We start from the raw sequence: 16,217 nt of genomic DNA on the forward strand, positions 1-16,217 counted from the left end.
ACCACTTTAGGAACAACAACAACAAAAAATCCTGAGCTACAAATCTAAGCCCTTACCACTCAAAAAGAATCACAGATATTCTCATTTACTTATATTTACATAGCAAACATAGAATGAGACCCATTTTATGGCTTTCAGATAAAATTTCACTTCAAAAATACTTTACTTTGCCACCAAACATTTAAGTTTTAGGGTTTGGTTTTTTTTTTTTTTTTGCTTTGATAGAAATCTGTGCAACCTTTCTTCAAATTCTTGAAGTGAACTAGGGAAAGGTTATGTTAACTAAAAAGATACCAAAAGCATCCAGTATACAGATTTTTCTTCACAAAGCATATTTACAAATTACAGTAGAACACTTAATTTCTATCAAATCAATTCATATGTTTAAAATAGAGAAACGGAGAAGTTCCAAATAGAATTTCAGAAGCATAAGTGGTGCTACTTTTATTAAATTCTTATTATTTTAGAAACAGAGTTAGAAATACACCAAGTTTCAGCTTATCACTGTCAATCGTTTTTAACAGTTCACTCAGGTGCAAGTCTGGTAACAAACTATTTAAATAATTGCAATTTGGTTTTTGTTTTGCTGTGTAAATAACCTACAAAACAATTTTAACCTACAAAACAAAAGTTCTAAGCTCTACTGGAAAAATAGGGTATGCATCACCAAGGGTATGTAAAGCTACTTACAACTGTCTCCTTTGCAGGAGGTGGCTTGCTCTGCTGACTGGGAATCAATACAAAGGTCAGAGTGCCATGCATGTCAGCCTGAGATAAAAAAAAAAAAAAAAAAGGTCTGTTAACATACAGTTGCAGTGATTCAGCAACGGATTAGAAAACCAAATGCTCATATTCAGATTACAAAAATGTAGAGCTCCAGATTATGTATAACCCATTTCTATTTTAAATAGAACACTTGCAGAGACTTGAGACAAATAGAGGACCAAATAGAGCACATTCTATTGCTCAGTCAAAAATACCAAGCACAGCTACGCTAATAGGAGAAAATATGTAGGAAACTTTAACCCTGAAATTAATGCAACAGTGTTTTTAAATCGAAACATCTCTAGTATGTTTTTATGATGTTTAACGCTTCCAAAGTATACAGAACACTTTTTAAAGATTTAACCAGAACATACGAATTCTACATAGGTACCTAACATTGAAACAGCATCTACAAAGAAAAGGGAACTTCATACATGTCTTGGTTTTAGAGCAGTCATAGTTGCTTGCATACTCTTGCACACACTTTATTTCTCCATGTAACAAACATCTATTTTAATACATGTGCCAAATCCTGAAGAGGCCTATGCATCTCACTTTCCATACAGCTTTCCATAAACCATAACAATTGATGCTGCCTAAACTAAAGCGCATGTGAGTATCATCAAAAATTGACACTTCAGGCTTAAATGAAGTAAACATAACTGAGGATAATATGATTAGGCTGTAAGAAAGGAAAACCCACCATTTTCAGTTAGTATGCATAGTTTCTTGAGGAATGCACAGAATTTCACAGAGATAGCATGAGTAGCCTTGTCTGAAGTCACATGCCACTTCATTATCATTTTAGGCACAACGGGTGAGGCAAGAATTAGAATGCAAGAAATTTCTCTTCTGTTCTTAAGTATTCTTTGGGGACTGAAGCTTTTTTTTAACTTTTTATAACTTAAAAAATTTAACATTACAAAACAAAAAAAAAGTCAGCATACAAATAATTATGAAGCTTAAAAACTAGTTTTTTTAAACTAGATCATCTTGAGGTTTTTATCAATTGCTCCTACAAACATATGGAACACATAAATAACACATATGTATCCATATTGCATCTTTTGTTCTGTAACTCTAAGTTGTAGGACCTGTTCAAATGGAGAACAAGATCTCCACAGAGAGTTAAACTGCTACTGTTTAATTATCTGTTAAGTACATACAAAACATATTTTTCCAGAGGCAAAAGGATGTAGCTAAATATGGATGGCAACGGAGCTAATCGCCTAAAGGATCTCACACACCTCTGATCCAAAACACGTGGAGACTGAAGGCTTTTCAAATAAATGGCTCAAGAAAACCATTTCTGCCTCTAATTCTCTCCACTCAGCCTCCCTCCATGCATCAATCCAGCAGAACCATCAGAAGAGATGGACAGTGTCCATTAAAAACTACAGTCTTACACTAGAAGACTTCATTTATTGATAATGTTTGTACTTCCTATAATAAATGAAACTTACAGAAGAACTCAAGTCTTTGCCCTGATTTTCATTCGTATATAGAGCTCACATTCACTAAGTAATTCAAATATTTACTATATATGTTTCTTTGTAACTTCTTCCCAAAGATCCTCTTAATAAATACGTGCTAGTATTTCTAAAGGTCTATAGTAAAGGTGGAAAAAAAATGCACTTTCATCCATTTTCACTTTTACAGAATGATCTTCTCTGATGGAGACTAAAGACTCTCAGTAAGGTTCCAAGTGACCCATCGCAGACACTATTCAATAGCAGGTGCCAAGGACGAGCATAGAAACAGAGGAATATTGGGCAAAATGAAGTATGTACAATCCCCAGCTACTGGCACCCTAGCTTGCCAGAACTTAGTAAAGGCAGAAATATTCTAGTTCCTGATGGATTTTTTGCTGGTTTTATCTAGTACCTTTTGAATTGATGCACAGCTTTGCTATGAATGTTACAAGTGTAACAAAGAGAAAAGTACCTTTTGTTGGTAAGCTGCTAGACAAAAAGGTTTTTTGTTAGGAGGGAAAGAGTAAGAAGTCTGGTCCGGTAAATGTCCCATGTGAAATAATTAGCAGTGGGTTGAGTCCAGCCAGAAACTACTGCCAACTGCTTACTCGCTACTCTCCCCAAAAGGCACATGGGAGAAAATCGTAAGATCAAAAGCAAGAAAGACTCATGGATCAAGAATTTAACCTATGAGTGTTTAAAACCAAACAGACCTAAAAAAAAAAAAAAATCAGCATCAGAAGAAATGGCTCATTGTCCATTTTTTCTTCCTGAGCACGGTATTACGTGGCATGGACTACCACTGTGGACATCTGTCCTCACTGTCCCCACCACAACACCTTATGTACCTACTCATGGGAAGGGACACAACGATGCAGACACACATTTATTGATATTAACTGAGGACTAAGCCTGAGACAGATGAAAAAAAAGTCATGGCTTTTCACAGCTAAGCAAAGCTTTTCCTCAGAAGTTATAAGAACAAGTCTCAAGATGACAGCTTGACCTCTTTATATTTGTAAGGCTCATTTTTCCATTTAACTGCCATTATACTTACTAAAATTGCACCTTGCACGAGAAAGCAAGCTTGAAATGACCCTCCATGTGTGAGTATTAAGTATGAGAGTAAAAAATGGCTCTAAAATCATTCTAAATATGACTACAAATGACAAGCAGAGCTAACAGACTTCACACTCAGAGGAGTATTTTTTGCATGGAAAATGAAATCCCCAACTCACCAGTAAATCAAAAACTTCATTAACATCTTTCCCACGAATCTCAATGCCATTGATCTCCAGAACTTCATCCCCTTCATGTAACAGCCCACTCTTCTCTGCAGCACCTCCTTTGACTATTCGACTAATGATGACAGAATCCATTTCATTACGAACAGTAGCACCCTGTGTAGTAGCAACAAATTCTGAATTTATTACATATCACAAACTCAAAGCCATCTATTGCAAATATTTCAAGCCAGTGATGAGACGTTTCTCTGTTGAAAGAAATGCATGTAACAGCTTGGATGTATACAAGCAATGCTCTAGTTTACAAAAATAAACATTTGTTTCTTTAAGTGGTATTAGAGATTGAAGAATTGAATTACTCTACAGTATAAGATTTTTTTTTTATTATTTTTTTTTTTAAATAAAAACTTTCCTAAACAATTCTTGGAAAGATGCAAATAGAAAATGAAAAAGAACACTAACACAACACAGACTTCTGTAATTGGACAAGGATCTAAGCTTCCCTGCAGCTAAGCTTGGATAGTGACTTCTATAATAAAATCCTGTCCAAATCCACATGATGAAAGCAATACAGGCTCTAAGTGGTAACATGTCTACTGTTATATCAAAATGCATATTAAGTAATCATACATTACCATTTCTCATTTGGGCAGGTGGGGGAGAAAATGATTCTTAAGTTAAACATAACTTTCACATTCAAATTCTAAGACTCTCGTAGTCATCTGCAAATACTGCTCACCTGCTTCAAGTATAACTGAGCGAGTACCAACACTTACCAAGGGAATGTCTCGAGCTTTCTCAATGCGAACTATTTTAACCGTCTCCCCTCCATACGTGCCAACATTTTCATAAATTTTTTCATCTGCAACAGGCTCGGGTTGCATTTCTTGTTCCGCAACTTTATCATGAGCTAGTAGAAGTGCCTAGTGTTAAATGAAATCAGCTCAGTTACAGTAAAATCCTAATTTCATATGCTTACAAAACAGTAACAACCAATGAAATTCTGCAATCTGAAAGCTCTATACACAATTACAGAATATTACAAAACGACTCAAGCAATAGAAAAGATTTATCACAACTATGTAGTTTCTACCTGCAAAAAAATTCACTTTCAGTTTTAGAAAACAATACAAAACTACTTTGAATGCAAAGTTGTGACTATACTTACAATTTCTCCTTGAAAAAAGTCAGACATTGGTTTACTATATATGTGAAGACACAGAAGCAAAAAAACTAGCTGCAGTCAAAACTACAAAATTTACTTCATCACTGGACAAAATCCCCTTTCTGCACCCTATGACAAGAATGCAACGACTATATCTATCACAGAAAAAAAAACCACAGAAAAGTAAAGTAGTTCATGTGTTGCCACTGACATTACTGATCTTATGCTACCTTGCTCATGTGAAAATTACACTGTAATACCTGTAGAAGACAACAATTTGTTTTACCTGCATGTGAGGGGCATTCAGCAAGGCATTAAGTTCCTGCCCATCCTTGTGGTGACTGGGTTTTAAAACACTCTGAACCTGAAAAGAAATAAAGTAGTAAAGCTCTCACTCTACCCAGTGATTTATCAATCTTCATTCATTCCTCAACTGAAGCACAAAACCCTAATTGCAATTATTCATTTTATGAAAGTACAGTATGCCCAATAACTGTTATACTGATGCACTGAGCCTGGCCTAGTACACGTTAGAAAAATGTGCAGTGAGATCACAGGACTACTCCAGCATGCTGTGCTTCAGTGATTTTCTATCGAATGCAAACTGGTATCCAGTATATCACATGCATTTCTCAACAGAAACCAACAACGAGCTCAGCTACCGCAAGAGACCTACACAAAGAAGTTGAGAAAGGAACCTGACAGCACAATTAGCTACAATGAAGCCTACTTTGCAAATATTGCTACATCTAACAAACTGGGCAAGCTTCTCACTAATGCGACCTGACTTCCTTTTCCCTAAAAGCAGATGGTTTGTTAGTATTTCTACCAGCAGCAAAACCAAAGATTCCAAAACAGGTTTTGCAGCACTTGCTGGAACATCTGTCTCAGAAAATCTAAGAGTCAAAACTTCAAAATACCAACATCTCAGCAAACCAGTTTTCTACAGCTATTTTTTTTTAATACTTTTTTTTTTTTTTTTTTAAACAAGGAAAAGAATAATCCACAGTAAGACAACTGTTCTTGCTCAAGTAGCTTTTGTTGCCAAAAAAGGTTTGCATTCCTGTTCAGTTAAATAGGCCTTGCCATCATCTCAAATACAGAAAATCCCTGTATGTTTTAAAGGAAAGCCAGGAGCAGGGAATTCCCCCTTATCTAAAAGCAAGGCTGAAGAAGATACTTTCCACAGCAACTATCTTCAGGCCTAATCTGCACCAAAGTCATGAGTCCAAAAGCACTAATGAAGCTGGAGGAATCAAGAGTAGATTATATGTAACAGCAGCTTCCCGTGAGATGGAAACATTCTTTCCCCCATGAGTTTTTTAGTCTTCAGAATGTAAAATGTGACATAAAATCAAGAACTAAATTGAAAAATTAATTTAGATAAAACCACAGAGAACAGAAGGAATTCAGCTTCCCATCAGTTTGACCTAAGTCATATCTCTGCAGCTGCCAGGCAAGCAAGACACTTGGAACACATGGCCAGATGCTGAGTATTAGACAGAGAAAAAAAAATGCACTGTACATCTGTAGGTATTGTTATATCTCAGAATCAAATCCGCACGTCTTTGTGAATTTATACAATAAAAAAAGCAATATAAAAGCAATCCTAAACCATATATTATTTATAGTAACATTTTGCTAGTTGCTACATGACACACAGATTAAACAGTTTGAAACAAAAGCGCACAATAAGGCATATATAAGTTTCGATGCCAAGAACAGCATCTCCCCTCCTGCTTTATTTTTCCATGCCTTAGAACTTGGCCCAACCAGTCAGTCATTCTCTATGCAACAACATCCTTTACTGCAGCTGAATTTCTTCTTTGAATGATTACATTATTCAAAAACTCTAACAGCTCCTCCACCTCCTTCCTAAGGAAAAGATAAATATATTATTTATTTGCTTAATATAATGGTTGAAGCATTAGGAAAGGTTCAGTCTGCTATGTGCAACACTTATCACACTGGTACAGCTGCACATCAGATTGCTTCGTTATTTAAGGTAAAGAATTCCATGTCTTATCAGGTGAAGAAATCTGAATGTAGGCTGATTTTCCAGAAGTGACACGCCATAGACAGTATAAGCATTCCACGCTAAACCTGTGGCAATACTACTATTTTCTTAACCCTTCAAGCCAGTTTTTACTGTTAGTTATGTAAACTTGAGCTCAAACAGCTAAAAAAAAAAAATTATTAATATGGTTTCATTATAAAAGCCACAATTTGGAGGCATACTGTGAGACACATAGCAGAGGGCACACACTGGAATCATATTGGCCATTCAGAATATAATCAAATCTGCAAAACCATGTGGCATGGAATGAGCAGGACTGTTGGGAGCAATGTATATACACATTCTGAAGGATTTATACTGGAAGTTACAAACACATCTTCTGTCTTCTCAGAAGAACTGATCTAATTTCATTGTTTACACTTCCTAAAGTGAATGATATCAGGTATTTAGAAACAATTTATATAAATTGAGTCTGTTGAGTATATTTAATAGCAAGAATATATTCAAGGCATCTGATATGTGGTGTTGCAAGCCAAAAACTACCAACTGTCTTATATGCTGCATCAGATATTCTTACAAGGTCAAGATTCAGACTATGTTCCCATAATCCTCACCTCTACCTTGGTCAAATTTAAAAGGATTTTAAATCAATTTAATTACATTTTGTTTACCGCTATTTTTGTTTAAGAGATAGACGACTACATTTTATGGAGATTAGCTCTTTAAAATAAATTCCTTAAGCCTAAGTGCTCCATTCCACCTTCTTAATTCAATAAAGGTTTCTTAACAATGAGAGCAAAGGAAAAACCTGAGTTGTTGGGATCTGCTTACCAAAGTAAACAAGAAAAGTGCAAATATACTAATATAAAGAATCCCCTCAAGAGGACTAGAAAATAAGTGCCTCGTTCCACTTAAATATTGTTAAGTTAAAAAAAAAAAATGATCAAAGGCAAAAATTTTTCACAACACTGTTAAAATACATTTTTTTTTTTTTTTTTTTTTTACAAATAGGTAAAACTTTTTAAGAGTAAATGAAAACGGAGACTTGAATTAAGTTCAGTGTGACAAATGAAAATCTCCCCAGACTACACCTCAGAAAAGCTGTTTATACTAAATCTTAATCAATCTTTTTTTTTTTTTTTTTTTTTTAAAAACAGAGGATGAGAATTTTTGTCTGTTTTTGTTAGAGCCACAGATGTATGAGTTCTAGAATAGGCTCTCTTGTACATCACAAAGCCTCCAACAGCAGAGAGTTCAGAGTTTGTAGCTTTTAACTGGGACACACACTAAAAACAGTTTCAGATTTGTACACTGTCACTGATGACCTGTGCACTGAAATATGCACATTAATATTACTTAACATTAATTTTAAATGACGTGTGTGTATATACTGTTTTTCTTTCTTGTAATGTTTTGTATCATCAAGATGTTATCAGTTGTTCACACTTTTCCAAGTGTCTCTTTAAAAACACCTTGAAGTAGGTAATGCCCCAGAAAGATAAAATAAGTGTGTTCTGAGGGAGCTTCCTAAGCCTACATTTAAAGGTGGGAAAAGAAAAAGGTACAAAAAAAAAAAAAAAAAAGCTTACAAAATAATTGGGCGTGCTGCCCCTGTTGGGGGCAGCTTGCATGTGGAAAACAACTTTTCCTGAAGCAAAAATTCATTAAGGAATAACAGGTCTGAAAAATGAGCATAAGATCTGCTCAAACAAGAACGACGTGAATGGAAGCCTCAAGCTCTTCCTTACAACACTTCTGTTGGTCACAGAAATATCTGACCTGAATTTCCAGCTTAATCATTTCAGGATGTCATTTAACATATTGCAAAATATAATTTGCTTAAATAAATCAGAAGTTGAATCTAGATTACATCTGAAAATGAACACAGGTGTAAGCAATATGTTTCCCTTCAGGAATTTCAAGGCTGCAACAAGACACAGACAGGGGATGAAGCATCAAAATGAGAGCAGGAATACATCATCTTTTATGTAATATTCTTCCAGGTGATGACAAAATTCTATCAGATAAACAAAATATTTAATTCTCAAATGCCTTTATGCATTATGCTAAAACACAGAACTGGCTTTGCACTGTCTTCTGATCTTAGGATTTATGAAACTACCTGCAAATAACAGGAATGTGCTAAGAATGTGGGAGTTAGGGAAGACAGCAGGGAGGAACATGAACATTTGAGAACTGATTTGTAGTTTTCCCTACATTGAGAAAGCTCTGCTATTTCACTACAGTTGCCAACAGAAGATTGTCTTTCAGGGTAATTTAGGAAGGCATACATTCCTCCTGGAAACTTCTGCTAAGCACCAAATAAAAAAATATCATACCCATGAAGGGGGAGTGAGGGGGGTAGGGCAAAACCAATCACATTTATGATATTAATCTCAAATGTTCTATACATATTTAAAAACTCTGACTTGCATCTGAGTGAAAATGCAAACTAGGTCTATAGGCAGGATGTGTGTATGAAGAAGTGGCTTACAAACAGAAGTTAACTTGAAAGGTTCCTCTAGACTTGGACAAAGCCTAGCAAGCATCCTGGAGCAGCCTAGAGGCAGGCTGATAAACTATAGGCAAGCTCACAGGAAAGATACTCCCACTTTGTTTTGGTGCAGTCTTACTGATGAGCATAAACACAAAAATCCTGAGCAGCAGATTAATCAGCAAACTCTGCCTTTGGGGAATGCTTTAGTGACATCTCTCAAGAATCAGTAATTTATTCTGCAAAAGAACTAAGACTGCAACATTGTTTTCTTTGACTTGCAAAACCAACAAAACCAGATGCTTCGAAAATAATCCTGTTGCTATACTGAAATGGAAGTGATGCATCTGTGAGCAAAGTGCCAGTGCACCTGAGCCGGGTCTGAGCAGGTGCACTTATCCTGCCTGGGGAGCTGGCTTTGCAGAATGCAACCTGTTGCACTTCCGCTGATACTCCTTCTGTTATCTGCAACTTTGTATCTGATGCGTTTCCCATGCATTATTTCTACTGCAAGGCTACTATAAACTGGCACTGTGCATCTACATTCAAGTAAGATTAAAAAAAAAATTTTAGCTAGTTAACCTAGCTAAAATTGCAATAGTATTTCAAACATTTAAGATCTCACTGAAAATATGAAAGTTTTAAATCTTACTAAAGTAGGTTTCTAAAAGCACAATTTAATCATTTCTAAAAGATGTGCTTGGCCTTATAAGAGAGCTGTCATATCAGAAAAAAAAATGTGATCTGAAAATCACTGTAGTAATAAAAAAAAACAAAACGTTAAAGCACCTGCTGCTCACTTTAAAGCAAAATGCTTGTTTCCACTACAGTTATATTTTCAGAGATGCTTCCAAATTTAAGAACCAGGGCTCAACTTGGAGGAAACTCACAATAACAGATAATTGCAATGCAACTCCTAATCCCTGGACTAAAGAATAGTGAATGTGAAAAATTTTCCTTAACTGCTCCCTTTTCTGTTTAATTCTTTAACATGTTTTAATTCTATTACATGACTATTCACATCAAAAAGGGCATTCTTATCCCCCAAATATTCCTCCAGTTACCGCTTTCCTGGAAATGTGGAAAAACTGGATACAGCAATCAGTGACTACTGGAATTCATTTTCTATTTAACATGCAGTAACTCAAACAAGTTTGTCAAGTACACATTTCAACAACAGCTATGATTACATGCTTCGTATACATATCAATGAGATGCATACTGTACATACCTCTTGTGCTAGTTCTTGTGCATTGGAGATGAGAGGATATGGAGGACTGGCTTTGTTCATGTACACTGTAACAGCATTGTGTATCTTAAATGCATTCTGAAAATCAGTATTTTGAACAAGCTGTAAGATGAGAGAGATATCCTCTTGGCTCTGAGGGTCTACCAAAACGTGCTGGATATGTTTTAGGGAAGTTAATAGTTCTTCCACTTCTGGTAGGAAATAAAACCAAGACACAAGTTAAAGACTGATAATATTGTAATGTTTGTGTTCAGAGTTTTACAGAAAAATCTTGCTGTTCAGTTTTTAAATCAGCAGTAATGTATGCAAATGTATTACTTAGCTATTATTCTCTCATGGTTATCAGCAGAACATATTAGGATCAAAACAAGGACCACAAGCCAGTACAAGAAAAAGAAACAAGCTGATGAATGGTTCAAAATTGAATTTCAAATAATAGGAGCAGTACATCTCTGAAGGAAACCACTGGTACGTAAAAGATCCGATAACTACAGCTCGTGTATAACTGAACGGTAAAGAAGAACTATTTTGCAATACAAAATCAACCGCTTTGCTAAAACTAGTCTTGATTCCCTGCATAATAGTTTAAATACACTTTATTTAAATACTCCATGTGCATATATAACGTATTGCTTGCTTACAGAATGAGTGATTGATAAGTAAATTACACTTTTATAATAAAAAGGAAAGAAATAATTCCCGGACAATTAAAAAGAACACATCCTAAAAGCGTTCCATACTCATGTAAAAAATATCTTACCCACCTTCCTATAACCATCAAGGAAACAAAGAGCAGTAGGAAGCTGCAGTGAAAGCTCAGATAGAGGCAGAGCAGGATATTCCACAAGGGAAACATGGTACAGCTCAGAACAGCAACTAAGGCCAGCATCTCACTGGGGAAACGCGTACAAAATCTACTGCCCATCGCACAGAGAAATGCTGTTTGGGATTAAAGTTAACACCTAGCAGGCAAGAATATTTGCTAAATAGGATGAGGTAATCTGGCAGATTATTGCCTAGGGGAGTGTGCAAATAGTCTCAGTAACCTCTTCTCCTGGCACTTAAGATTACTGCTTTCAAGTACTAAAAAAATAAAAATATGTGGAAAACAGTCAGATGCTCAGGTTTCTATTAGTGCCTGTTCAGTTAAACATCAACTGAAAACTCTGTTGTTACTGTTACTAGGTTCAAGGAAACAAGGCATTAGAGAACTCCACTTCTTCATAATACTCTTTATGCATCGATGGCTTTATTCAATTATTTCTGAATTCTCTACCCAGTTATATACCTGAGACTTCAAGTACATGCACAAATACTTTCTAGTGTATATTCCTTATAAGACAGAAACATACAGACTGATAGACATTTATTCTACAGCTATAGTAAAAAGACGTACTCTTAGATGCCCCCATGCACTACCTCTTCAGTACTTTCCTAGTTCCTTCTATCTTGCCCTTCCTTACAAATCTACCACAGTACTCTCCTCACCAACTAATCTCTCTGTACACTCAACCTTCATCTGTGCTGGATGTGGAAGACCAGTATCATATCACACTTCTCCCAGGAACAGCAAAAGCTCCAAAGGCATAAAAGCCATCCCAGGTCCCTGTTTATGAATTCTAAGTCACCGATTATATTTCTGAAGGCTTATTCTGTTTTTCATAAATGCCAGATAGCAAGACTCTTATCTCTAGACATTCCCTATTTAAAGGGTTGTACAGAAGAAAACAGTTCAGTAAACAACTAACATCTTGCACATTTACTCACAGAAAAAGTCAAGGTTCTGTGGAAGAAAAAAATCCATTTTATAGCGCAGATCAATTAGCCATCAACTGTTTTATTAATTTCAACTCTTGTTTTTCGAGAAGTGTTGCAGTCTTTTCCCATTAGACCAAGAAATGGCTGGAATGTGACACAGCACTGCATGATACACGTAGTAATCAAAAGGACTGCCAGCAAAAAATACGCAACTGCAGGGGAGGACCCATGGTCACTGCTTAACATGTTGGATCATTTTAAACAAAAAGTTAACAAGCAGAACATTTAAGAGCACATAGTTACTGTCACTGATATCTTAGTTTTTAGGTTCTTTTAGATCTCTTCAAAGTACTACATATACTACTGCTAGCTCTCTAATGCCTCATATGCTACTTGAATAACAGTGCTAAGAAAACTACCGGTTTATGCAAAACTATTTGTAAGTATAAATTTAGAAAACAAAATGTTTTGTATTCTGTAAGTAAATTTTGTCCAAGTAAAAAAAAAAAAAAAAAAAAGGCAGTTTTTCCCCACAACAAAAAAAAAACGAAAGTTTTTGCTGCAGCCACAAAAGGTTTCTTACATAAAATGTCAGCTACTTATTTAATTAGGAGAATAAGCTGCAGTGTAAAAAATATTTTCTGCATTTAAGAGAAATACATAGCTATGAGCGAGCTTGTTAAACACTTTAATAATTAACATGTTCTAGGTGCTCAGAAAGGTATTTCCACTCTGTCAGCTGTCTAAATCATGTCCTGTTTTGATAATAAACATGCCCTTTAAAACTAGTTTAATTAAGTGTGCTGTTTTATCTTTATAAACAAAATCCAATCCACTTGATTTTTTGTTACAATGAAAAGATTGAAGGCTTGGCAACGAAATACCAAATGAGATATTAGCATGTATGGAATGCTGTTTTCAAAACTAAAAATGTAGACAATATGCATCAGCCCTATGTTTTAGCAGCAATTCTATGGCTTAACAAATAAAGCAAAGTCAAAATCCATTTTTTAAAATGCAACGATAATAGTAGTTTAACAACTTTGTAATTCACTAGCGCTGGTTAAGAGTCTTGCTAACAAAGCTTGAAAATACATCCAAGGTGGAAATTCAGTAGTCAGAAGCAGCAAGCTTCAGAAATTCAAACTAAATACAAAGCATTTCACATGCTACAAGTTTTGTTTTGGTTTTTTTTTTTGACTAGGTCATGGGCCAGCAAGTTTTTTAGAGATCAAGAAGTTGAACATATTAACTTCAAAAATTCCAGCCTCTCCAAAACATTAAAAAGTAGAAGTACTAAATAAAATGGACTCCAGCTTTTTTCATGATATCCTGTATTTTATATGTATGTGCATTCATAAAATAACTTCACCAGCCCTTGGTAAGAGTCAGGAATAAGCAGCTTCATTGCAAATTCAGCAGAAGTGTCAGATCTTGTAACAGTTAATCCAGAAACTGGAAAAAAAGGGCATGCTTGAGAGTAGAGGAAAAAAATTAGAAGAGGCCAAGTTACCTGGAGAAGTGCCTTGTAAAATTTAAAATTCTGACTCAGTTTTACTGCACTCATAGCTGAAACAGATTTTTTTAATGGACTACATAGGTTACAAGATTATAGCACTTCAGCTACAGTTTCTTCCTTAAAGCGTTCAGCAATTCAAGGCAACGGCTGACTGCAATCCAATGCCCACTTTCAGGAGTGCGAAACAATAATAAATCCTCACCTCCTAGATCTCAGCCTGCTTGATCCAAATTATCACTATATTACCTTTATTTCTCTGTCAAACATGACTGTCAATATTACATCAAGTTTCTACTCGACTGAAAAGCCCTAATTGAACACCCTGGTGCATAGAATCATACAGTCACAGAGTGGTTTGGGTTGGAAGGGACCTTTAAGATCATCTAGTTCCAACCCCCTGCTATAGGCAAGGACACCTCCTCTATACCAGGTTGCTCAAAGCCCCATCACCCTGGCCTTCAGTACTTCCAGGGAGGGGGCATCTACAACCTCACTGGACAACCTGTTCCAGCATCTCACCATTCTCACAGTAAAGAATTACTCCCTAATATCTAGTCTAAAACACCCTCTTCCAGCTTAAAGCCATTTCCTGTCATTTTGTCACATATATAGATAAATCATAAATTAGTCTAATTACATTATTGCATCTTCAAAAGGTCCCAGCCTTTCTAGCTCAAGGAACAGACTATGCACACTCAACAAACTAGTGAATATTTCTGCTGTGTGTGTGTCTTTAGACATCTATTTAAAAATAAAGATATCATTTAAAGCAGTAAGGATCTTAAAACGGGTAAGGATTTAGAAGTTAAAACTCCCAGAAGTTGGGATGTTTGCAATGCCTTATTTTCACTCCAGTAACAACACCTCACTTTAGATGACTAGATGCTTGTATTTGCAGAAGAAAGGTTACAAGTATTTCCTATAGAAGTGCAGGTAAAGCAACAAAAGCTATGAAGTGAAGGCTTTCATAGTGCATTTCTACAAAAATTACTAGCTTTAGAATATTTATACAAAAATCTTTAGATTAGCAGCCAAAGTAAGCAGCCCTTCATTGTTAAGGCCAACAGTTTAAGGAAAAATGCAAATGATATTCGGTGACAACTGAAAACACAAGATAACCAGAATAAGAAAAAATGGACATGATTCACCACAAAATATTAAAAGCCCTAGCATCTTGTTTAGCATTTTATTTTATATGACATCGCTTACTCTGATATGTGCTTCATCAAACTTAATAAAATCTGGCAGCAGATACATGGTTTTCCCCACCCTACAGAGATGGAGACATCCAATGAACCCAACAGTACTCTGCAATTTGTTTAAGTGTCCCCCAGAAGGATTAGTTTTGGGAAGATCTTGCTGGGGGCACATACTTAAGCTTGGCTACATGAAGAAAATCATAAACCCAAAGGATCAGAAGTCTTGAGACTTACGGTATGAAGAATTACCTAAATCACATTTTCAGTGACAAAGAAGAACATAAATATTCAAATCTTTTTTTTTTCTTCCATTAACCTGTTCATAATTTCCACCAACACCTACCTAGTGTCTTCACAGTATAATGAGGACTCTCCAAAATAATCCCTTCTTCTGTGTCGAATATTGGATTGTCTATTCCAGTTTTTGGAGGAATCTGTGCTAATTTCTTAAGCCTCATGGAAGCAGTAAGGTCCAATTCCTGTTTCTTTCCCTCTTCCTCCCTTCTGCGCCTTATGTCCTCCTGCTGCTGCCGGATTCGCTCCAGCTGAGCACTCCGCCGCATGGGCATCATCCTGGAGCCCAAATCTCCAGGGCAATCAACAGCCATTTCTCGGTGCTTCTGAGGTTCCTCAGGAGATGCAAGATCCACATTTTTTGCTTCACTATCAGAATCTTCTGTGATGTGTCCGTTCATATGAGAAGTTGTCATGGTTATGTGCAATTAGGCCTATTCTCTTCAAACAGAAATGCTGCTATTAGGCCAGTTTTCGTTACGCTGCTGTGTAAAATCCATTATAACTTCAGAAACACATCCCTTCCATCACAGGGCAGCTGAAGAAGCATCCACGATGAAAATCTAAAGAAAGACATACAAAAAAAGTTAGTAAATATCTGCATTAATAACAAAATACCTAAGACAGTTCTTTAGTGCTCCAAGCATGAGAACATGAACTTCCTCTCCACATCATACTTCTTCTCTTACTAAGAACTACAGAACCTCACAGATCTGATTCATCTGTTTTAGAAATTTTCATATGCTGGCATTAGAGAATTAGTAGTTCAAACTCATGCTAAAATTTTGTACAATTCCACATCAAAGAACTGGATTATTCTGCACAACTGCAAATTAGCAGTCTTCTGAAAATTCTCACTACTGCACCCTTCACTCTTAAAAATTCCAATGAACTATGGTAGTACAAGCACTAAATACGAATAATTTGTTGTAAACAAAATGCTCACAAGAGGATTTATAAACATGTAAAAATACTTCCATTTATTGCTCACAAATTGAAGCATTTCCTTGTAAACCCTGCCTCTCAGGTTTCAGAGAAGAC

At 35.8% G+C, this 16,217-nt stretch overlaps 1 protein-coding gene across 1 annotated transcript in view; it reads right to left on the reverse strand.

Moving 5' to 3' along the window:
• Window positions 1–16,217, reverse strand: part of PALS1 (protein associated with LIN7 1, MAGUK p55 family member) — a 51,864-nt gene that overhangs the window by 10,492 nt on the left and 25,155 nt on the right. Inside the window, exons 2-7 of the mRNA XM_052695204.1 lie at window positions 15,226–15,739; window positions 10,389–10,597; window positions 4,933–5,010; window positions 4,258–4,404; window positions 3,476–3,637; window positions 691–768 (exon numbers count right to left, since the gene is read on the reverse strand). Coding sequence (XP_052551164.1) covers window positions 691–768; window positions 3,476–3,637; window positions 4,258–4,404; window positions 4,933–5,010; window positions 10,389–10,597; window positions 15,226–15,592 — 1,041 coding nt within the window. The 5' untranslated portion in view covers window positions 15,593–15,739. The remainder of the gene's footprint in view (window positions 1–690; window positions 769–3,475; window positions 3,638–4,257; window positions 4,405–4,932; window positions 5,011–10,388; window positions 10,598–15,225; window positions 15,740–16,217) is intronic.

Source organism: Tympanuchus pallidicinctus, unplaced genomic scaffold (assembly GCF_026119805.1).
Source record: "Tympanuchus pallidicinctus isolate F22 unplaced genomic scaffold, pur_lepc_1.0 scaffold3, whole genome shotgun sequence".
NCBI classification, from domain to species: Eukaryota; Metazoa; Chordata; class Aves; order Galliformes; family Phasianidae; genus Tympanuchus; species Tympanuchus pallidicinctus.